Source organism: Caenorhabditis elegans, chromosome II (assembly GCF_000002985.6).
Source record: "Caenorhabditis elegans chromosome II".
Lineage (NCBI taxonomy): Eukaryota > Metazoa > Nematoda > Chromadorea > Rhabditida > Rhabditidae > Caenorhabditis > Caenorhabditis elegans.
This window is the reverse complement of record NC_003280.10, coordinates 14,965,514-14,987,375: the sequence shown is the minus strand read 5'-3', so window position 1 is coordinate 14,987,375 and position 21,862 is coordinate 14,965,514. Positions and strand designations below refer to the sequence as shown.

Below are 21,862 nucleotides of genomic sequence, written 5' to 3'. Positions count from 1 at the left end.
CTGCATGCAGCAATCTGTTTTTACAAAAACATTAATTTTTCAGGATATTTATAAAGTAATAAATAGGGCAATTAAATAGCTTGAAAAGGTGAAAATAAAGTGAAATAAAATAAAATTATAATAGAACAAAGATCGATTGAATGCTGATGATTATCTCCATGATGAATTTCCCTGATAGCCTCCACCACCGCCGCCTCTGCCACCTCGATACGGTGGTCTCTGGTATCCTGGTGGTCCACCACCACGTCCTCCACGTCTCTGATCCTGATTGTACGGTTGATGATAGGATCCTCCGCCACCATAACCGCCTCCTTGATAGCCTCCTTGACGCTGCTGATCATGGTATCTCTGGGGACCTCCACCGTCTCTTCCTCCATAGTTTCGGCCGAAATCTTGACGATCGTTGTATCCACCACCACCACTGCCACCGCCTCTCCGATCATCATAGCTGTATCCTCGGTATCCGCCGCCGCCATCACCACCTCTCACATAGTGATGCACTTGTCGATGGCCCGATTGATCCAGACTTCCACGTGGCGCGTTTCGATTAAAGCCCGCTTGTGGCTGATACCACCCGTCTCGTCTATCGTTCCAGTCGTCGGGTTTCAGCGTTTTCTCGGGCTCCTTGGCTCCGTCGAGACGGATCGCTGGGAATATATAGTTTTCCGGGTACTCGGGATCCACGTAGAGCACGCATATTCCGCAGTTGGTCTGGAATATTGAAATATTTGAAAAATAAATTTTTTACTTATTTTTTCTCTTTTTTTTTTTAAGTTTTTTGAAACTTCTTTCAGATTTTCAGATCGTGGCAAAGTTCGACTTAAAATTCGAAATTTCAGCAAAAATTGAATTTTCAAGAATATTAGTTCATTTTTAAATCGGAAAAACACAAAATTTCACTGAAAAATGTTGAAAATTTCCTATTATTGTAGGAATTCGGGTTTCTTGTGGAGAAATTCAGGCAGAATTTTAGACTTTTTTATCGAAAAAATGAGCTGAAAATTCCGATTTTCAGAGTTTTTCGTGGCAAAATTCGGCCAAAAACGCCAAATGTTCGTGAAAATCCTATTTTCAAGCAAATTAGTTTTTTTTTAAATCAGAGAGCTCGATACGGAGGTCTCTGATATCATGATGTTCCACCGCTACCACCTCCTCCTCCACGTCCCTGATCCTGATTGTACAGCAGAGAATCTACGAAAAAAAAACCCAGAAATTTTTTTTCAGCATGTTCATCGCAACATTGAGCTCAGAATCGACATTATGAGCTAAATTTCGATTTTTTTTTTTTCGTTTCCAAGAGGGAAGTTGAGCTCAAAATCGGAATTTTCAGCAAAGACTAAATTTTCCAGGAAGAAATAGCATTTTCAAAAGCCGCAGAGCGTTTTGCTGTTTTTTTTAATTGAAAATATTGGATTATGTCAAAAAAATTGATTTACTGAATGAAAAATCGTTCCAATCGTCGGGTTTCAGTATTTTCTCGGGCTCCTTGCCACCGTCGAGACGGACTGCCGGGAATGTAGTTTTCCGGGTACTGGGGATCTTCGTAGAGCACGCATTCTCCGCAGTTGGGCTGAAAAAATGTTAAAGATTATGAGAAAACAGAGAATATACATTCTTAGATTTTTAAGGATACTAATGTGAAATTTTTGAAACTGATTAGCGGAAACTAATTTCATCTCTCACGTTTGCGTGACCTTGCAAAACTAGAATTAAAAAACGGATCCAGGAATTCCTACTTTTTTCGAATTTTGATTGAAAACTGAACAAAAGCCGAGGGCTTACACCATTATCTGAAAAATGAAGGTATTTTCTAGTTTTTTCCAGATAAAATAAGTTGGAAAAAAATATGTTTTTGCCGTTTAAAAACAATTAAAAATTAAAAAAAAAAACCAAAACGACACCAAGCTAGCCGGGCCCGTAAATCCTGCGCCGAGTCTCACCACGAAGAGTCAATTTCGGTTACGGTTGCGCTCGTTTCACGTGTGCGAATAAAAAAATTTTGTTTTTAATTCAAAAAAATTGTTTTTGATTTTATGCATTGAAATTAGATGTTTTTTCTGCAAATTTTCATATTTTCTGTTTGAAAATGTTCAAGTGAAATAGTCTTGCCATAAATTTGAATGCCGAGTTTCCTTATTCTGCCAAAATTTGAATTTTTCATCCAAAACTTGAATTTTTCATCCAAAACTTGAATTTTTCATCCAAAACTTGAATTTTTCATCCAAAACTTGAATTTTTCAGCCAAAATTTGAATTTTTCATCCAAAACTTGAATTTTTCAGCCAAAATTTGAATTTTTCATCCAAAATTTGAATTTTTTAGTCGAAATTTGAATTTATTCAGTCAAAATTTGATTTTCGACTAAAAATTCAAATTTTGACTGAAAAAAACTTAATTTTTGACTGAAAAATCTAAATTTTGACTGAAGAACTTAATTTTTGACTGAAAAATCTAAATTTTGACTGAAAAACTTAATTTTTGACAGAAAAATCTAAATTTTGACCGAAAAATTCAAATTTGGACTGAAAAATTAAAATTTCGACTGAAAAACTTAATTTTTGACAGAAAAATCTAAATTTTGACTGAAGAACTTAATTTTATACAGAAAAATCTAAATTTTGACTGAAGAACTTAATTTTATACAGAAAAATCTAAATTTTGACTGAAAAAAACTTAATTTTTGACTGAAAAATCTAAATTTTGACTGAAAAACGAAAAAAACTTTTTTTTTCATTTAAAATTTTGAATTTTTCAGCCAACATGTCATTTTTTTTCGTGAAAATTCGGAAACTTACTCGAAAAACTGGATGAAACCCAAAAAATTTCAGTTTCTGGGTAAAATTTAACGGAATTTGAAAAAAAAACTATTGTTTGTTGCAAAATTTTTAAAAATTAAAAAAAAATCAATTTTTCCATAAAAATCTTATTTTTCCACAATTTTCTGTTGAAAAAACTCGAAAAAATCGATTTTAAACCTCACAATTTTTGAAAATTAGGGAATGTCTTATTAATTTAAGAAGACGTTTAAAAAAAATTTTAAAAAAATCGAATTATTCGTATTTTTCTAAAATTTACTCTGAAAAAAATCTGTGTTTTTAACCTAAAATGTATTTATTTTTTATGAAAAAAAAAATTCTGTCAAAATTTCAGTTTTTCTGCCATAATTTGAATTTTTTTGCCAAATTTGTGTTTTTTAGCGAAAAATTGAATTTTTCTGTCAATTTATTTTAAAACCTCCAATGTAAAGTTTATCAGTAAATTTCCTATGCGTCATCCGTTTTGCCTCTGCTGTTTTCCCGTTTAATAAAGGAAATAATTTTTTTAAAAATCTTTTTTTTTCAATATTTCAGCTCTCGGAAACCGTCAAATGGACCCACAATACCCCGACGAGTCGTTTTTGTTCCAGCCGCGTGGCGGACCCCCTCCTGGAGGACCACAGGATGTTCCTTTACAGTCAATGCCACCTCAAGCCATCCAACAACAGCAGCAATCGCTGGCTTCAGAGATGATAGCCCGGGATAGGTACGGTTGGAAAATGAGGGAAAAAGGGTTTTTGTGCGTTTTTTGGCGAAATTTTCACGAAAATTTACTCTTTTTCGGCAATTTTAAATTAGAATTTAGTTAAAAATCGAGTTTGGCGAGTTTTCTGGTGAAAAATTCCACGATTTTTATTGAAAAATTAAAAAAAAAAGACGGTTTTGAGTGATTTTTCTAGTACCAATTTGAAAATTTTGAAAAATTTCGCGAAAATTCACTATTCACGTACGGAAATTGGAATTTTCCACAAAAATTCGCCAAAATCGATGTTTAGCTGAATTTTAACCGGAAATTGCGGAAAAAATAGTGAAGTTACATGGAAAAATGGGCAAAAAACGCACTAAAATAATTTTTCGTCAATTTTCCACTTAAAATCACCCCAAAAAGAAGTACGATATTTGTAAAAAAGTGAAAAATCTGTAATTAAACAAATTTTGAATTAATTGAGAAGAATCGATATTTTAGGCCATTTTCTGGCATTTTTTACGAAAAAAAAAGTTTCTGTAAAAATCTCTAAATTCCAGGATCTTTGGTTAATTTTGAAATTTTGATTTAAAAAGTTGAAAAATCCAAATTTTAAAACAATAAAAATAAAAAAACTGAAAACTTTCGGAATTTTAAATTAAAAAAGAAACACTAAAAAATATAAATTTTTTTAAAAAATTGGTAAAAACGCGAAAATCTGTATTTTCCGGAATTTTTTGTTGAAAAAATCTAAATTTTTCTTACCTTGAATTCCCTGAAAAATTGTTTTTTAGGCTGGAAACGATGGAGATACTGAGTGCTGGTTTATGAAGCCACAACAATCTCCATCTAAGAAAGTAATTTGGCACTGTCCGTTGTGTACAGCTACGATGCACAAAACTTTGATGTACGATTTGTTTCTAGTATTTGAATCCTCACATATATTGAAACGTTCAGGCTAGAACATATTGTCAAACATGTCAAGAAATATCCTTTCAATTGTCCGTATTGTCGCCGCCTGTTCGCTTCTCAAAAAGAAGTCGATGGTCATCAGGAGAATCGGCATGCGGAACTCGATTGGAAATCGGTGGAGCCATTTGCTGAAGAAGAGCAAATTTATAGGAGGTGATTCTAAATTTTCGAAAAGATTGTGCAAATTTTCACATTTTCAGATCTCGTTCAATTTATGAAGAGAGCAAGCGTAATATCAAAAATGGAAAGCCCGAAGGATATCAAAAGTCGTCGTCTGTGGATAAGGACACTAAAATGACTTTGAGTCATTAAAGGTTTAGCGTTTTTTTCACCAAAAAAAGTCGGAATTTTTGGAAAAAAACCCTTAAAAAGTTTTAAAAAAAGGAAGATTGTATTTTTCCTGAAAAATTTTGAAAAATCGAATTTTTAGCTTCTGGCTGAAAAAAATTTAAAAAAAAGAAGATATTTTTCGATTTTTACTGAAAAAAAAGGAAAATCTGGATTTTCATAGAAAAAATAAATTTTCGGGTTTTGGCTGAAAAAAAATTTAAAAAATTTTCATTTTTGCCTTAAACAAAATCAAAAATAAAACATTATTTATTTTTCTTGCAAAAAAATTAAAAAAATTGAAAATTTCCGATTTTTTCTTTGAAAAAAAAACATTTTTAAAGGGTTTCCTGGGAACAAATATTTTAAAAAAATGGAGAATTCGACTTTTTCTGAAAAATCGAAAATTTTTCGATTTTTCCTTTAAAAAAATTTAACAATCGGCCTTTTTCGACACAATTCAACAAGAGTTTGAGGTAATGAATAAGAGGACTACTGGACAGAAAGCTGGCTTTTTTGTATTTATTTTTCCTTTGAAAAAATCGAAAATATTTCGATTTTTCACGAAAAAAATTAAAATTTTTAGGTTTTTGCTGTAAAAAAAAGAAAACAGGAAAATCTGGATTTTTATTGTTAAAAAAATTGAGGTTTTTCCCCGGAAAAATTTGAAAAATGGAACATAACTTTTGCGGCTTTTCCTTAAAAACATTGAATTTTTTCAAATTTTCCTGAAAAAAAATCGAGAATTTTATGGTTTTTCTGAAAAAAATATTTAAAAAAAGGAGAATTCGGATTTTTTTTCTGAAAAAATCGAAATTTTTCTATTTTTTACACGAAAAAAAATCAAAACTTTTAGGTTTTTGCTGTAAAAAAAAAGAAAAACAAAAAAATTAATCGAAAGAACGATGTTTCCAGAAAAATCGAGTGATTGAAATTTTTAGATTTTCAGTGAAAAAAAGAAAATAGGGGAATTCGGATTTTTTCTGAAAAATCGAACTTTCTCGGCTTTTCCTCAAAAACATCGATTTTTTTCGAGTTTTCCTAAAAAAAATATTGAAATTTTTAGGTTTTTTTTATAAAAATATTAAGAAACTTACTATTCAATTTCTCGATTTTTCCTGAAAAAAATAATAAAATCAAAAAGTTTCGATAAATCAAAAAGTTTCAATTTTCCGGAAAAAAAAATCAAAAAAATTTTGATTTTTTAAAAGAAAAATCGAAAAATGTGAATTTTTTAAAATTATTTTTCAATAGAAAAAAAACGAAAAAATGGTGGAAAAAACGAAAAAAATCGAAAGTTTTAGAATTTTTTTAAAAAATTTTTAATGGAAAAATTCGATTTTTTCACGAAAAAAAACCCGAAAAATTTCAATTTTTCCTTTTTTTCAAAAATAATCAAGAAATTTTAAGTTTATTGATTTTTTAATAGTAAAAAATTCAGTTTTTTCCCGAAAAAAACCCAAAAATTTCAAATTTTCCTAATCAATTCCTTTTCTACAGAATCAAAAAATATACACCCAATTCACATGTGCCACCGACACTAACAACATTCGATTCGTTTTCGACGCCGTCACCGACATTATCATTCGAGATAACCTCCGCACGTGCGGGCTCTACTAAATTTCTCTCGGCCATGTTTTAAATTCCGTTTTTTTTTTTTTTTCCCTCGAATCTTCCACAGACATTTTCCGGTATTTATGTATTGACCACACAACTCTTCTCCCGTCTCCGCTGTTCAATGTTACGGTTATTCTCATTTTATTCATTTTTTCCCCTAAAATTCCCAGACCAAGGGTGTCATTGAAAAACGAAAAATTCGAAAAATTCGGAGTTTTTAAGAGGAAAAAGCCAAAATTTCAATTTTTTTTGATTTTTAATCTGGAAATTTAAAAATTTTCGATTTTTCCAACAAGAAATCGTCTTTTTCGGGAAAATCCAGAAATTTTAATTTTTGAGCTCTTTTTTCGGAAAAATTGGAAAAATTTGGATTTTTTCAGGAAAAAAATTTCAAATTTTGCGAAAAAAATGGTTTTTAAGGAAAAATCGAACATTTTCGATTATTTTAAAAATTTTTATTCCGGAATATTGAAAAATTTCGATTTCTTTCAGAAAGAAATCTTTGAGCTTTTTTTTGAAAAAAATCCGAAAAGTTTGGATTTTTTCAGGAAAATGCCAAAAATTTTTAATTTTTCAAGAAAAATCGAAAAAAAAAAATCAATTTTTGATTTAAAAAAAATGAAAATTCGAAAATTTTGGGTTTTTTAAAAGTAAAATGTCAAAAATTCAAAACTCAAGTTGTTTGTTTGTTTTGTTTGTTTGTTTATTCGAAATTTGATAAATAGTAACAAAATGTAATACATAGAAAATCAACGGGGAAAATCGAATAACACATAAAATAAGAAAGACCCGTCAGAGTCCATCTTAAGTATGAAAAGTAAATACTATTTGACAGAAGAGGATAAATCAACGAGAAATTTAAAAGAATGAGATTTGTTGGTTTATGAGGTTCATAAACTGGGAGGGGGAAAGGAATGTTGATACGTTGTGAACTATACTGTTCCAAAGGGGAACGACAATAGAAAAGAAACCTTTGGACTTTGGATTGACTAGAGAAAGGAGCATCGGCCGACGTTGAGATCTGACATGCAAAATGAATCTTTTTGCATCTGGGAAATGTACAGCGCTTGTTATAGTTTTATACAAGAGAACAAGCTGTGATTTTAAGCGTGTTGAGCGGGCTGTGGCCATGTTGAGAATGCTTAGGCGGTTTTTATATGAAAGTGAATAAACTATTGAGGTGTTTCTATGTGATGTTTCCGATACTTTGTATTGTATATTGTTACGTTGTAGTATTATTCTTGAGTAGTATTTGAGAGCGGATTCTAATGCACCTGACAGTTTTGAATGAGGGGGAGGGGAGTAAATGTGGGACCCATAGTCAAGAATTGGTGAGACATACGTTTTAAACAGGTTCACATAGAATTTAATGGAGCCAGAGGGGAAGGATTTTAGGATCTGTTTTGCCCTAAGAAGTGCCAGGGAAGAGGTTCTATTGATATGCGATTTGAATGACAATTTATCGTCGGTGATAAGCCCGAGGTCTCTAACAGAGGAACTGGGGACGATGGGTAGGGAGTCAATATTGAAATTAAGCCTAGGGTTTTGAGTTCCTATGTGGAGTAGGGCCGTTTTGGTGGGAGCAAGCGGTAACTGATTTTTCATAGACCAATCTACAATGAGATCAATTGTGCTTTGAAGTTCAATTGGATCGTGACTGAATATTTTCACATCGTCAGCAAAACAAGAAAATTGAATAGAAGGGGGTATGGATAGGAGTAGGTCGTTCAAAAACAATATAAAAAGAAGGGGACCTGTAACTGACCCCGGAAGGGATGGGGAGGGCATTAGCGGAAACTGTGGAATTGATTTTGACTGAGAAAGTGCGATTGCTTAGAAAACAGGATATCCAATTGCAAAAGACGGGGTTGATGCCAAGCGATTTGATTTTAGAAATAAGTATGTCATGAGAGACTTTATCAAAAGCTTTGCAGAAATCGAAAAATATATTAGGTTGGTCGAAAAGTCTTTGCAAAATTTGTACTTTTCTTCATTTCTCAGCGTTAATTCATTTTTTTCTGATTCTGTTTTTTTATTTGCATAGTATGTAATGTGCATGTTTAATATATTTAAAAAAAACTTTTGGGTGCTGTTCAAAATGACCGAGAATTTGCTCGCCGAACGTCACGCCCTCCGATGGGTTTTTCTGTACGAGTTCCCCCAAATCTGCAATTGCAACGAAGCTCGTCGTAACATGTGTGCAGTGTTAGGCAAGAACTCTGTCACCTATAATACCATGAAGTTTTGGTTCGAAAAGTTCACGAAAAAGAACTACGATCTCGATGATAAACCAAGATAAGATCGCTCTCGTTTGAATATCGACGAGGATATTTCGAGAGCCCTGGAAGATGATCCAAGAGCAACGAACCGCGAACTTTCTGCGACTCTCAAGCATCCCCAAAAAACCATCATCAACCATCTCCACGAAACCGGAAGGGTAGAAAAGTTCGGTCAACTCGCTCCTCACAATTTGCCCGATTCTCAGAAAAATTGTTTTGTGACCTCTCTCTTTCGCTGCTCACTAGGAAACGAACAACGGACTGGGTTAAGGATATCATTACTGGAAATGATAAATGGGTATTGTATGTTAGCCATACCAGGAAAAAAGAGTGGGTCCCGGTCGAGGAAACCGCGACACCTGACCTCAAATTAGAACTTCACGGAAAAAAGTGCTTCTCTCAATTGGGCGGGACAGTAAGGGTGTCATTTCCAGAGAGCTTCTTCCAGACTTTGCTACAATCAACGCTGGCCTATACTGCATTTAATTGGAAAAGATGGTCCATGCTCATCGATTACATCGCCCTAGAGGATCAAAGTTGTTGCTGCTCCATGACAACGCAAGACCGCATACAACTTTTAAGACCCGCCAGAAGCTCCAGACAGTCGGAATCCAAATTTTGTCTTACCCATCGTATTCGCCGGGCTTGGCTCCTACTGACTACCATCTGTTCCGCTCACTCCAGAATCACCTTGCCGGGCAGAAGTTTAATGATCGAAAGGTCGTCGAAACGGGGTTGGACGACTTCTTTGCCTCCTAATCGCAGGAGTTCTAGGCGGAGGGTACTGTTCAACTTCCGTTGTGTTGGCAAGAAGTCATAGGCATTAATGGTAAATATATTACCCATTGAATCTTGTTCGCTTTGAAAAAATACTACTTCCAAAAAAAAATCAAAATTTTGCAAAGACTTTTCGACCAACCTAATACAATAGAACATCTGGCTATCCAAATTGACGTGCCAAATTGCAACAAAGTGCATTCATATTTGAAGATGGTGTGATCGCCAGAAACAATTAAATTGTACCAAATCAGGTGATCCATTGTCCTTAAATGTAACTAAATCAAGATGAAAACAAAAATTGGACGGGGATTTCAAAAAAGTTTGTTTCCAGCTGCTGACAAATCGGTCAAATTTCAAATTTTAACTAATTTAAGGTCATTTTTTGAGCCACCATAACTTTTTTTGAAAAGTTTTCACGAAATTTCATTATAAAGTTTGATGTTTCCCGACAATTTCGAATCTAATTAAGCAATAAAAAAAACCTCGACTGCACCACCTTTAATAGGAACATGTACGGTCAGATGGAAAAGAACTATTTTAAAATATTAAAGTATCGTGATGAAATGAAAGAACAAGGAAGATCTATATAGATTGTGTTAGACATGGAGTTTTTAAAATGTTTTGTTAGTTTTCAAATAACGAGTATAATGCTCGTGGTGTCAGAAAGCCCCATTTCGGTTGATCTACAAAAAATGCGGGAGAAGAGACGCAGAGTTCTCAACTGATTTCGCATGGTTAAGAACGTGCTGACGTCACATTATTTTTGGACAAAAAATTCCAGCATTTTTTGTAGATCAAACCGATATGGTTCTTAGATTTTTCAGATTATTCTTGGATACATTTGATGTAAATGAGCCTTTGTCGAAACTGATTTTTGAAAAAATCAACATCCTGGTTTTTCGAAAACAATATTTATTTAATTTTCAATTTTCAACAACAAAAACTCAATAACTCAACAAATATATCAATTTCAGTAACAAAAAAAAACACAATTCCATGAAATTATTCCGAGCTCTTGACCCGTTCAAAAACAGCGACAAAAAATCCATTGGTAAGTGTGACCTTCGGATTTGCTCTCAAACAATGTTCTCCAACTTCATAGGTCTTCAGTCCGCGATATGTCCATTCTGGGAGCACATTCTTCTTGAGCACATAATTTTGACGGACATACGTGTCCAGGAGCACTTCATCAACAACTTGCTCATTTTCTTCTTCGTGTACAGAGCATGTTGAGTAGACGGCTCGTTTCAGGCCGGGAAGCTTCAGAGCGTGCTTTAGGATCATTGCCTGAAAAATGTGATGTTAGAAATTTTTTTGAAAAAAAACTGAAATTTTGTAGGTTTTAGAAAAAAAAATTTTTTTTTGCTTTTTTTGAAATTTTTTTTGAATTTTCTAGATAAAATATGATTTTTTTAAAGCTATTTGCAAAACATTAATAATTTTTAAAATTAAATTAATATTATTTTAAATTAATTTTTATTTAAAATTTCCGAAATTTAGTGGTTTTTCTGTGTAAGCTGAAAATTTAATGAATTAAAAAAAAAATATTTTTCAATTAAAAATAACGTTTTTGTTTAAAATTTTACTGGAAAACTGGTTTTTATTTAATTTAAAATAAATTCAAAAAATGAATTTTTTTCGACCAGAAAATGTTAAAAATTCGTCCGGAATCTCAGCATTTTTTTTATTTTTTAAAGTTTTTTCTATTTTTCCAATGAATTTGTAAATTTTGCTGGAATTTAATTTTTTGAAAAATCCTGAAATTTTTAGGATTTTCAGAAAATTTTAAAAATTCATCTGAAATTTCAGAATATTTTTGTTTTTTTAATATTTAAATAAATCGTTCAAAATAATTAATTTAAAAAAATCAAATTTTTTGAAAAATAAATTCAAAAATAGTAAAAAAATGTTTTTTTTATTTATTTCTAAAAAATTCCGAAAAAAATAAATTTTTTTGAAAATTTTGAGGAATTTAAATTTTTGTGGAAATACATCATTTTCAATCAATTTTTTGGTTTTTTTTTTAAAACAATTTTCAGAGCATTTCCAGCACATTTTCAATAAATCCAAATTTTTGTGCACCTGCAAATTTTTAAGCTTCTCGAGGCGCTCCTTCTCCGCATTTCCTCCTGTAATCTCATCCATTCGCTTAACAATTCCTGATCCAGAGCACGGAGGGTCTACAATCGCGAATTTGACCTGAAAATTGAGGAATTTCAGAAAAATCGGGGATTTTTGATTGAAAATTTGATGAGAATCTTTGGAAACTGGAAAAAGTAATAAAAAATCGGAAAAAAAGTTTCACTTGAATTTTTCAAAATTTTACAAAAATTTTACCGGGTTTTCTGTTTATTTTTGGTATTTTCAGGTTAAAAACATTTGGGATTTTTTTTTCAATTTTTTCCATATTTTTATGAAATTTTTCAAAATTTTCCGGCATTTAAGATTTTTATTCGAATTATTTAAGATTTTTTAAAAAGGATTCTAACATTTTTTTTGGTTTTTTTTCAAATTTTTTTCGGATTTTTTTTGGAATTGTGCAAAAAAATTTTGGGTTTTTTAATTTTGAAAAAAATCTGGATTTTTTCTAATTTTTTCAAAATTTTCTGACTTCTCAGATTTTGCCTGATTTTTTCTGATTTTTTTTGGATTAAAAAAAATTTTTTTTCGATTTATTTTTGGCTTTTTCAGGGTAAAAAAATCGGATTTTTTCGAGTTTCACTTTAAAAAAATGTTTTCGAATTTTTTTCCGGGTTTTTCGGTTCATTTTCAATTTTTCACATTTTTAATAAAAACAATTCGGATTTTTACGAATTTTCTGAATTTGAGATTTTGTCGAATTTTTTTTCGATTTTTAGATACAAAATTGAATTTAAAAAAAAATATTTTTTCATGAAACTTGAAAGCTTCCAAATTTGAAGCTCGAATTTAATTTTTTAAAGCCAAATTTTTCGAATATTTTTTTCTGCAACAAACCTTTGAAAATTTCTTATCAGTGACGTCAGTTTTCAGAAAATCTCCACAAAATGAGCTGGCGATTGCGACTTTCGAGGCGTCAAGGAGCTGCTTCATAGTGGCTACACGGTCCGCCGCACGATCCATCGCCCATACTTTTCTGGAATTTTTTTTTGTGAAGTTTTAGATTTTGCAAAAAAAAATATTTTTCAGGTTTTTTTCTAGAAAATTTTGGATTTTTTTCAGATTTTTTTTTTGGAATTTTTCAAAATTTTCCGACTTTTCAGATTTTTGCGGTTTTCTTTATTTTTCCAGATTTTTTTATGGGGAAAAAATTTCAGGTACCCCTGATTCTCCATAATTGCCGCCGCATGGCTCGTCTTCATTCCAGGAGCTGCACACGTGTCGAATACTTGGGAGCCGGGACGTGGATTGAGCAGGAAGGCCGGGAGACATGAAGCCTGAAAATTTGAAAAATTTTATTGGAAATTTAGGAAACAGATAATTATTTTTTCTCTTTCTGATAATTTCGGAATTCTTCTTTTTTTTTCGAATTTGTTCAAACTTTTTAGATTTATTGGATTTTTTTTATAAATTGAAATTTATTAGTTTGTTTTACGAACTTTTTTCCGATCTTCTTCGAATTTTTTTTTGGATTTTCTCCGAATTGGTTTTAGATTTTTTCCGGAATTTTTGGGTTTTTTATCGAATTTTTCGGATTTTTTTCTCGAATTTTTCTCGAATTTTTTCCGGATTTTTTCAGATTTGTTAATTTTTTAAACGAAAATTTATCAGTTGTGTTCGAATTTGTTTGGTTTTTTTTTTTGGATTTTTTCTCGAATTTTTTCCGGATTTTTTCAATTTTTTTTTGATGTTTTTTCGGAATTTTCCGACTTTTCAGATTTTTTTTCTTGAATTTTTTCGGATTTTTAAATGGAAAAATTATTTCAAATAAAAAAAAATTCAAGTTTAATTTTGTATTTTTTATTCAAAAAATCTCTTTTTTTTTTGGGGAAATTATCAAGTTTTTCTATTACAAAATTCGAATTTTCGAGACAAAAATGTGATTTTTCTAGCTATTTGCAAAAAATTAATTTTTTTTAATTTGTGTAATCTTTTCCTAAAATTGTTTATTTAAAATTTAAAAATTCTGGTGTTTTTTCTGTGTAATTTGAAAATTTAATTTAATTTTTTTTTGTTTTTTAGATTAAAAATTACGTTTTTAAACATTTTTTTAAGCTTTTTATTCAGAATTTTACTGGAAAACTTAAATTTTTTCCATCAAAATTCACCTTATCCTGTAAAATCAAATATCTCTGCTCAACCATCCAATATTCATAAAAATTCTGAATATTCGGCGCAAAAATAATCAAATTCTCGACATGCGGATCCACATACACCTCATCATCCTTCATTTTTGTCACCATTTCCGCGAAATTCTCGGGTTTCAGTGTCCCGAGAATCTTCCATTTTTCGGTTTCGAGAGTCTTCATAGCTTCATCTGCAGTCCATTTCAGTGTATTGATACGCGCATATCGGGGGATTTGGATCTGCGAAAAAAAATGTTGAATTTAGTTTTAAAAATCAGTTTTTTTTCGAATTTTTTTTCAGTTAAAAAAAAAGTTCAAAAATTTTTTCCCGATTTTTTCGGATTTATTCCAATTTTTTCAGGTTTTCAATTTTTTCAACGGATTTTTTTCGAAATTTTTTCAGAATTTTTCAATTTTTAAATCGATTTTTTAAAGTTTTTTTTCGATTTTTTTTTCGGCTTTTTTTTAAAGGTTTTCAGATTTTTTTTCGGTTTTTTTTCGAATTTTTTTCAAAAAAAAAATTTTCCGAAATTTTTCGGATGTATTCAGAATTTTTTCCATCAAAATTCACCTTATCCTGTAAAATCAAATATCTCTGCTCAACCATCCAATATTCATAAAATTTCTGAATATTCGGCGCGAAAATAATCAAATTCTCGACATGCGGATCCACATACACCTCATCATCCTTCATTTTTGACACCATTTCCGCGAAATTTTCAGGTTTTAAATTTTTTTTTAATTTCGGATTTTTTTTTGGATTTTTTCCTATTTTTTCGATGTATTCCGGTTTTTTTTCAGGTTTTTTTTCGGATTTTTTTTCGATTTTTTTCCAAAAATTATTTTCCGTTTTTTTCAGATTTTTTCGGAATTTTTTTTCGAAATTTAATAGTTTTTTATTCGATTTATTCGAATTTTTGCAGATTTTCAGGCTTTTTCCGGTTTTTTTTTCGTTAAAAAAATTCTTTATAAAAAAGTTTGATTTTTTTTGGATGTATTCAGGTTTTTCAGGTTTTCAATTTTTTTTTTCTCGAAAATTCAGTCATTTTCAGCGAGAAATTCAAATTTTCAGTTAATTTAAACTGTTTATTCGATTTTTTCGAAATTCATTCAGATTTTCGGGGTTTTTCTCGAAATTTCAGTCAATTTCTAGCGGGAAATTTAAAATTTCCATCTCAAAGCACCTTTTTCATTCCATCGTCCGCTTCTTTCATCGCCTTAATTCCTCTTCCCTCGTCTTGCATCGCGTGCTCCACCTCCTTAATCCTCTGAATTCTCCTTGAAATTACAGATTTCAACTCCTGAGAGCATCTGGTCAATCCGGAGCCAACAAGTGTCTCATACATGAGCACATAGAGCAGCTCGACGGATCCACCGATATTCGCATCGCGTTTCATCGATTTTAGCTCCTTATCTTGTAGAATTTCATCGAAAACCGGCCGAAATTTGAGCGATTCACACGAAAGTCGGAGAAGCGCCTTTTTGTTCTGGAAAATTCAAAAAATTAGGTCAAGTTTAAAGGGACATGCTGTTTTATTCTCTTGGAACGCTGGTAGGCAAGCACGTCTCAGGCCTAGGTGCCTGCCTGTCGCCTAGGCTTTGAAGGCAGGCAGGTCGTACGCTTATCTGTTCGAAAAATTAGGTCAAGTTTAAAGGGACATGCGGTTTTCCTCGTGGTGGGTCTCGCAGCGACACTTGGAGTGTTTCTGTGGTAGGAACGTCTAGGCATAGGTGCCTGCCTGCCGCCTAGGCGCTGATATATATCACCTTGACCTACGCGCTTATGTTTAAAAAATTGGGACAAGTTTAAAGGAACACGCTCTGATTTCCCTTGCGGTGGGTCTCGCAACGACATTTGGAGTGATTTTGTGGTAGGCAGACACGCCTCAGGTGCCTGTCTGCCTATCAACTAGGCGTAGGCCGCCTTCAAAACAGGCAGGGGTTGTGCACGAAATGCTTAGACTTTTTCTTTAAAAAAGAACAATTTATTGCAGCAAGAATGTGGAAAATTGGACAAAATCGGCTCGAATTCGAAATTTTCAGAATAAAAATACTGAAAAATGGAGTAAAAACTAGAAAATTGGAGAGAAAAGTGAAATTTTAAAGAGAAAAATCGATTTTTTTGACCAAAAATGATAAAAATTCAACAGAAAATCAGATTTTTAGTGGGAAAATTCTGTAAAAACGGGAAAATCCGGGAAATTAAACTGAAATTCCATCATTTTTTAGCCAAAATTTGAACCTTTTTCACCAAAAAATTCGAAAAATCCAACGAAAAACCGGATTTTTAGTGGAAAATTCGATATCGATCAGTTTTTACTCGAAAAATAGTGAAAAATAGAATTTTTCGGACATTTTTGAGCCAAAATTTCTGAAATTTTGGACTTTTTCACCAAAAAAAAATTCGAAAAATCCAATTTTCAATGGGAAAATCGAATTTGATCAGTTTTTAGTAGAAAAATTGAATTTTCGCCTATTTTTGAGCCAAAATTTCACAAATTTTGCACCTTTTTCACCAAAAAAAAATTCGAAAAATCCAATTTTCAATTGGAAATTTGAAATTCGATCAGTTTTTACTAGAAAAATTGAATTTTTGCCTTTTTCGAGACAAAATTTCACAATTTTTAGTTATTTTTCACTGAAAAATGAGTTTTCGAGCCGATTTTCTAGATTAAAAACAACAATTTCAATAAAAAAAAAAACAAAAAAAAATCAATTAACAAGACTTCAAAAATTTGCCCTGAATCCACTGCCGGTACATTTTCACTTGTTTCGCTCGATTCACAATGAGCCGTCGATCCACGTGCATCACTTTCTTCTGAAGCCCGTGCTCGGCGAGCAGCGTCTCCAACTCTTCCATATCGAAGAAATAGACCAGGGTTCCGTCTCCTCGGCAGTACAAATTTCCGTCGATTAGTCGATCTTTTTTGAATCGCAACTGCGTTAAATCGTATCTCCCGTAGTCTTTGAGCAGCAGACTTCCACCGGGTTTGAGCAGCCGGACGAGATTTTTCAGAGCATTTTTGATATTATCCGGATGGATAGCCGACAGCACGTAGATACACACAATATAGTCTAGAGATCCGACGTTTGGAGCCTCCTGGGAAGCCGGTTGCGTGATATCCCACACAAATGCGTTCATTTTCTCCGGATCGTAGGCGTCCTGGGATTTCAGGACTCGAATCGCGTTTGGAGCATAATCACAGCTGTGCAGCATGAGCCGGGAGCTGGAATTGTTCACTTGGAGCAGTGGGAACGTGGTATTTCCGACGCCACAGCCAACTTCCAGTATTTCTATCTTTTCTTTCTGAAAATCAAGGTTTTTTTATGTTTTAATGTTTTTTTTTTGAATATTTAATGCTCAAATTACCTGTAAATTACCTGTAAATTACTCTCATCCTCCACATTAAGCTCTGGGAACTCTTTTAACAGCCAATTCCTGTCTTTGAAGAATCTATTCTCATTATGAGCATAAAAAGCATCCCATTGATCCGCTGGGGTGCTTAAAAGCCGCATCGCCTTCTCCTCATCAACCTTCATCGACTTTTGACCTTGCACAATCCGCTGAGCTTCTTCCTGTTGCTCTGGGGACCATTCCACGTCGTCCCATGCGTTGTGCTCGAAAACTTTGGTGTCATCGGTCAAAAATCGGGTTCCGAAGGGGTTGCATTTGGGTTTTTCGTCGGGATTCTCTTCGGCGCAGGCCATGATTGGCTCGTCTTTCATTTTATTACCTGTGAGAATTGGAAAATAATTTAAACAATGGATTTTGAGAGGTAGAAAACGAGATAAAACGGAAGAAAATCCAACAGCAAAAGAAGAAACAGAGCAAATAATAAAATATTGCTTTCCACGAATTGATTTTCCGTAAAACTGCTAAACTAACTTTATACGAACTCCCGTAGACCGCATTTCTCACACTTTTCTCCTTGGCCAAAACGCAGCGGATAATTTCGGCGACCTCGTTGTACAGCGCATCGGTTGCCATCTAAATTTGAATAGTTTTCGACAAAAAATATAATTTTTCAATAGTGGAAAGCAATATTTCAAGATGAAATTGAGAAAAAAAGCAAGAAACATTAGAAAAAAAGAATTAAAAATATTTTTTGCAATGGAGCGCACTTTCTCGTCTGCCTTTGCGCGTGATGGTGTTTGCGTCCAGAGCGGAAAAAATTGAAAATTTGATTTTTTAAATTTATTTTTTTTCTGATTTTTCGCATTTTAAAATGCATTTTCTATTGTTTTTCTTCAAATATTTGCTTAATTTTGAATATTTTTCAGATTTAAAACATGGCCTGGCGAAAGAAAACCAAGAAAGCCGCTCCGATCGCGCAAATGAGCGAGGAGGACGTGCGAGAAATCGAGGAGCACGTCGAAGAGCTCGTCCGATCGCAATTGCCACTGGGAAGAGTCAAAAAAGTGGTCAGAATGAATCCGGACGTCGAGATGCTCAACAATGAGGCACTGCAATTGATGGCGAAGGCGGCGGTGAGAGAAAATCGCATTTTTTCTTCGAATTTTCATTATATTTTTTTAATTTCCAGGAGCTCTTCATCAAGGAGCTGAGCAACGCGGCGAATCAGAACGCAGCGCTGGAAAAACGAAAAACCGTCCAGACGAAGGACATTGGTTGGTGGAAAAAACTCAAATTTCAGCTAATAAAATCGATTTTTTGCAGATAAAGCTATCAAGAAGACGTGGGCCTTCGCTTTCCTGGAAGATGCTCTGGATGGGTGGCCGAAGTTGGAGCCAAAGAAGCGAAAAGTGAATGCGAATTCCGGTCAGGATGAGACGGTTGTAGAGGAGGAAACGATTATCGAGGAAGAAGAGGAGATCCACGTGGAAGAAGAAGAAGATGAAGAGCTTCCGGAGACCGTTCTCGAAATCGATGAAAATGAAGAAATCGCGAGAGATAAATTTGCCGAGCAATTTTGATTTTATATATTTTTGTATTTAGTTTTGATTTTTTTCTCTTTATTTGAATAAATTTACTTACATCAACGATTTATTCTTCTTCGTCTAGTCACTTTTTTTTCAGGGAAAATAAATTTTCAGGAAGGTCCTTCGGAATTAGAAATGGACAGCAATTTTTGATTTTTTTTTTCGCCAAAAATACGGTATCGGGTCTCGACGCGACAAATTTTTGAAAAATATGTGCGCCTTTAAAGAGTACTGTAGTTTCAAACTTTCGTCGCTGTTGAATTTTAATCGATTTTTAAAAAAGTTTTCTTTGATTTATAATTATGATATATTCATGAGTTAAAAATATATTTATTCATATTAATCCTGAAAATATGAAAAAATCAATAAAACTCCAAAGCAATAAAAGTTTGAATATACAGTACTATTTAAAGGCACACACCCTTTTGCATTTAACAAAAATGTATTTATTTATCGTGTTGAGACCGGTTTCGCGTGTAATTTGGAAATGACTCAATTTTTTTAAGTAAAAAATTTTTTTTTTAAGTAACGAAAATACTTTTAAAAAACATGCGAAATCATTTGAATTTACGGTTTTGCCGCAAATACCTAACGAGACCCAACAATTAGGGGCTTTTAACATTTGTTTCCGTTTTAAAAAAAATATTTTCATAGAACTTGCTTACTTTTCAAAATAGATGTAGGAAAATTCATAGGATGCGTACAATTTTGCCGATTAAAATTGAAATTCTGAAATTTCCAAAAAAAAAAGTGCAAAACGCAATTGCTGTTTTCCGGCAAATTCGGCAAATTGGCCAATTTCTGCCGATTTACCGGAAATTTTAAATTCCGTCAATTTGCCGATTGAAATTGAAATTCCGAAATTTCAAAAAAAAATGTGCAAAACCACAATTTGCCAAAAAATTTTGGCAATTTTTTTGTTGTTTTTCTGTCGAATTCGACAAATCTGCAATTTGCTGGTTTAGCGATTTGCCGGAAATTTTAATTCCGACATATTGCCAATTTGCCCCTGATCTACACACTACATACATGTTTGAAAAAAAAACATACCACACTACAAACTACACACACAATATACAACAATGTGTTCGTCAAAAATCATGTTATCCATTTGGTGAACAACGTTGATTTGTGTTTTATTGTTTTCTCCATTGATTTCTCCAATTCTGCTAATTTAGTAAATTCATGGATCATGACTGAAGTTTTGCTGAAATTTTCAAATGTTTTCACGATGTTCGATCTTTTTCTTTTTTGCAAGAGACGCATCCCAATATTTTGATTCTATCTACATCGTGCCTTATCACCACATTCTGAACACATTTCCTCTTCCCTTGCGTCCCTTAATACTACGAATTCTTTATTTGTTGTATAGTTTCCGAACAGTCTTTTCGTAGAACGTAGGAGACGCAGACGGCGAGAGAAGGAGCCAAATATTGACAAAGATCGCGGCTCTCTCCCACACAGTACTTTCTGCCATCCGAGAAATTTTTCCCTGCGTAAAGTGCTTTTTAAGTATTTTACGTTCTTTTTTCTTTCATTCTTTTTTTTGTTTCGCCTTTGTAGTAAGTAAGGCTTCCATGTAGGCGTTAAAGTACCTGCCTGCCTGACCTTAAGGCGACCTCCGCCTGCCTCTCCCTGCCTTATACTGAATCATACGTGTTTTTATCTCTAAGTTAGTTTTTCATAAAAACTAATAGAAATGAGAACTAGTATTTTAAAAAATTCAGTGTTTAAACACAGTTAGGTGAGCAAGTTTCAGTCAGCAAAAAAATTGCCACCGTGGGGGCTCGAACCCCGGTGTCAAAATTATAATTTCTTGAAAATCCCACTGCACCATTCCCGAAAAAGCTGGAAAATCGATAATTTGATAGTTTGAAATTGTGATAAGCTTTATCAAACCGTAAGAAAAATAATTACATTAAGGGTGGGCTTGAACCACGGTGTTGAGATTGTGAGACCCGGAAAATCCGACTGAGCCAAACCCAAAAAAGCTAGAAAATCGATAATTCGATATTTTGAATTTGTGATAAGCCTGATCACATCGGAAGAAAATTAATTGCATTAGGGTGGGTTCGAACCACGGTGTTGAGATTGTCAGACCTGGAGAATCCCACTGAGCCACACCTGAAAAGCTGGAAAATTCCCTTTTTTGCTCCTCGATAAGTTTGAGCAAACTCTAAAAAAAACTAATAGTACGAATTTGAGTTCAATCCCACTGAGCCATTCTTTGGAGAATTTTCTGCGCAAGTTTCCAAAAATCTAGAATAAACTTACTCGAACTTAGGTTAACTCAAAACCAAATGGACATTTTCAAATACAAACTAATCCGTATAATAATGTGAACATTGAACAAAAACGGTAAGTAATTCCTCCCGTAAAGTTGTCATCTCTGCGCCTCCACCGGCTCACAAACTCTTTTTCCCCTTTGTACTTTTCATATAGTTGGAGGGGAAAAAGAGAAAGGTGTACATAGTTGATGGGCGGTGCCTATTGCCATTCACTTGGCCACCTTGACGACTGGTTCGAGAGAGAAGCGTCTTTTTTGGGAAGAAGAGGCGAATTTACGGAATGCCCTCCCCCCTTTCTTAATGCTGCTACGGATAAATTCGTTTTATTATCGCCATCTTTTATGGGAATATCTAATTTTTCTTGGTACTAGTTTCATTACCGGATCTATGTATATCTTTTATATGAGACGCTAGGAATTTTTAATTTTTTTTTGGCTAACTTGGAAAAATTCAAATTTCTGTATTTGGATAACTAATAATGCAATCAAAAAGTTGCCAGCCTACGAAATATGGAAAATTTCATGCGCAATATTTTTTAGTAAAATTTTTTTAAAATAACTCATATAGCTTTAGAGTTATGACAGTTTTTTCAGAAACAAGTTTTTCGAAACCTTTGTACCTGTAGTGGTCGGCAAACAATTTTTCCGACAAGTCGGCAAACCGGCAAATTGCTGTAATTGAACATTTTTGCAAATTGCCGGAATTGAAAATTTTTGCAAATTGCCGGAATTGAAAATTTTTGCAAATTGGTGGAACTGAAAATTTTTGCAAATTGCCGGAATGGAAATTTTCGACAAATCGGAAAATCGGCAATTCCCGGAATATTTTGACAAATTGTTGTTTCGCACATTTTTTTTATTTCAGATTTTCAATTTTAATCGGCAAAATTGTAT

General features: G+C 33.1%; 4 protein-coding genes, 1 non-coding gene and 2 pseudogenes across 9 annotated transcripts; 3 read left to right on the top strand and 4 right to left on the bottom strand.

Moving 5' to 3' along the window:
* Positions 1-150: 150 nt before the first annotated feature.
* On the bottom strand, positions 151-1,570 carry Y53F4B.6 (annotated as a pseudogene). Its single transcript has 2 exons — positions 1,437-1,570; positions 151-711 (listed from the first exon to the last, which is right to left on the bottom strand). Coding segments are annotated over exons 1-2 (695 nt in total).
* A 1,796-nt stretch (positions 1,571-3,366) lies between these two features.
* On the top strand, positions 3,367-4,784 carry Y53F4B.5 (C2H2-type domain-containing protein; the record flags this gene model as incomplete). Its single annotated transcript, NM_064689.1, has 3 exons — positions 3,367-3,521; positions 4,458-4,625; positions 4,673-4,784. 3 exons carry the CDS (start codon positions 3,367-3,369, stop codon positions 4,782-4,784), a joined length of 435 nt encoding a protein of 144 aa, NP_497090.1.
* Positions 4,785-5,257: 473 nt separating this feature from the next.
* Y53F4B.40 lies at positions 5,258-6,419 on the top strand (annotated as a pseudogene). The gene is made up of 2 exons: positions 5,258-5,317; positions 6,300-6,419. Coding segments are annotated over exons 1-2 (180 nt in total).
* 21ur-12600 lies at positions 5,829-5,849 on the bottom strand. The gene has a single exon (NR_051931.1).
* A 3,951-nt stretch (positions 6,420-10,370) lies between the features above and the next one.
* nsun-5 (26S rRNA (cytosine-C(5))-methyltransferase nsun-5) lies at positions 10,371-17,759 on the bottom strand (the record flags this gene model as incomplete). Of its 3 annotated transcripts, none has more annotated exons than NM_001381672.1 (7): positions 10,371-10,762; positions 11,558-11,674; positions 12,452-12,590; positions 12,776-12,891; positions 13,723-13,980; positions 14,925-15,227; positions 17,627-17,759. In NM_001381672.1, 5 exons carry the CDS (start codon positions 13,921-13,923, stop codon positions 10,478-10,480), a joined length of 858 nt encoding a protein of 285 aa, NP_001366973.1. The 3 variants fall into 3 exon arrangements, with proteins under 3 accessions (NP_001366973.1, NP_001366974.1, NP_001293548.1); NM_001381671.1 differs by having other exon boundaries at positions 10,478-10,762; positions 17,627-17,728; NM_001306619.3 differs by lacking the exon at positions 17,627-17,759 and having other exon boundaries at positions 10,478-10,762; positions 14,925-15,137.
* metl-2 (tRNA N(3)-methylcytidine methyltransferase) lies at positions 15,719-17,476 on the bottom strand. Its single transcript, NM_001047362.5, has 2 exons — positions 17,122-17,476; positions 15,719-17,047 (listed from the first exon to the last, which is right to left on the bottom strand). The coding sequence occupies exons 1-2, from the start codon at positions 17,464-17,466 to the stop codon at positions 16,457-16,459; spliced, it is 936 nt and encodes a 311-aa protein (NP_001040827.1). The 5' UTR covers positions 17,467-17,476; the 3' UTR covers positions 15,719-16,456.
* A 262-nt stretch (positions 17,760-18,021) lies between the features above and the next one.
* Positions 18,022-18,743, top strand: pole-4 (Transcription factor CBF/NF-Y/archaeal histone domain-containing protein). Its single transcript, NM_064686.5, has 3 exons — positions 18,022-18,228; positions 18,285-18,369; positions 18,419-18,743. Exons 1-3 carry the CDS (start codon positions 18,031-18,033, stop codon positions 18,673-18,675), a joined length of 540 nt encoding a protein of 179 aa, NP_497087.1. The 5' UTR covers positions 18,022-18,030; the 3' UTR covers positions 18,676-18,743.
* The last annotated feature ends 3,119 nt before the right edge of the window (positions 18,744-21,862 follow it).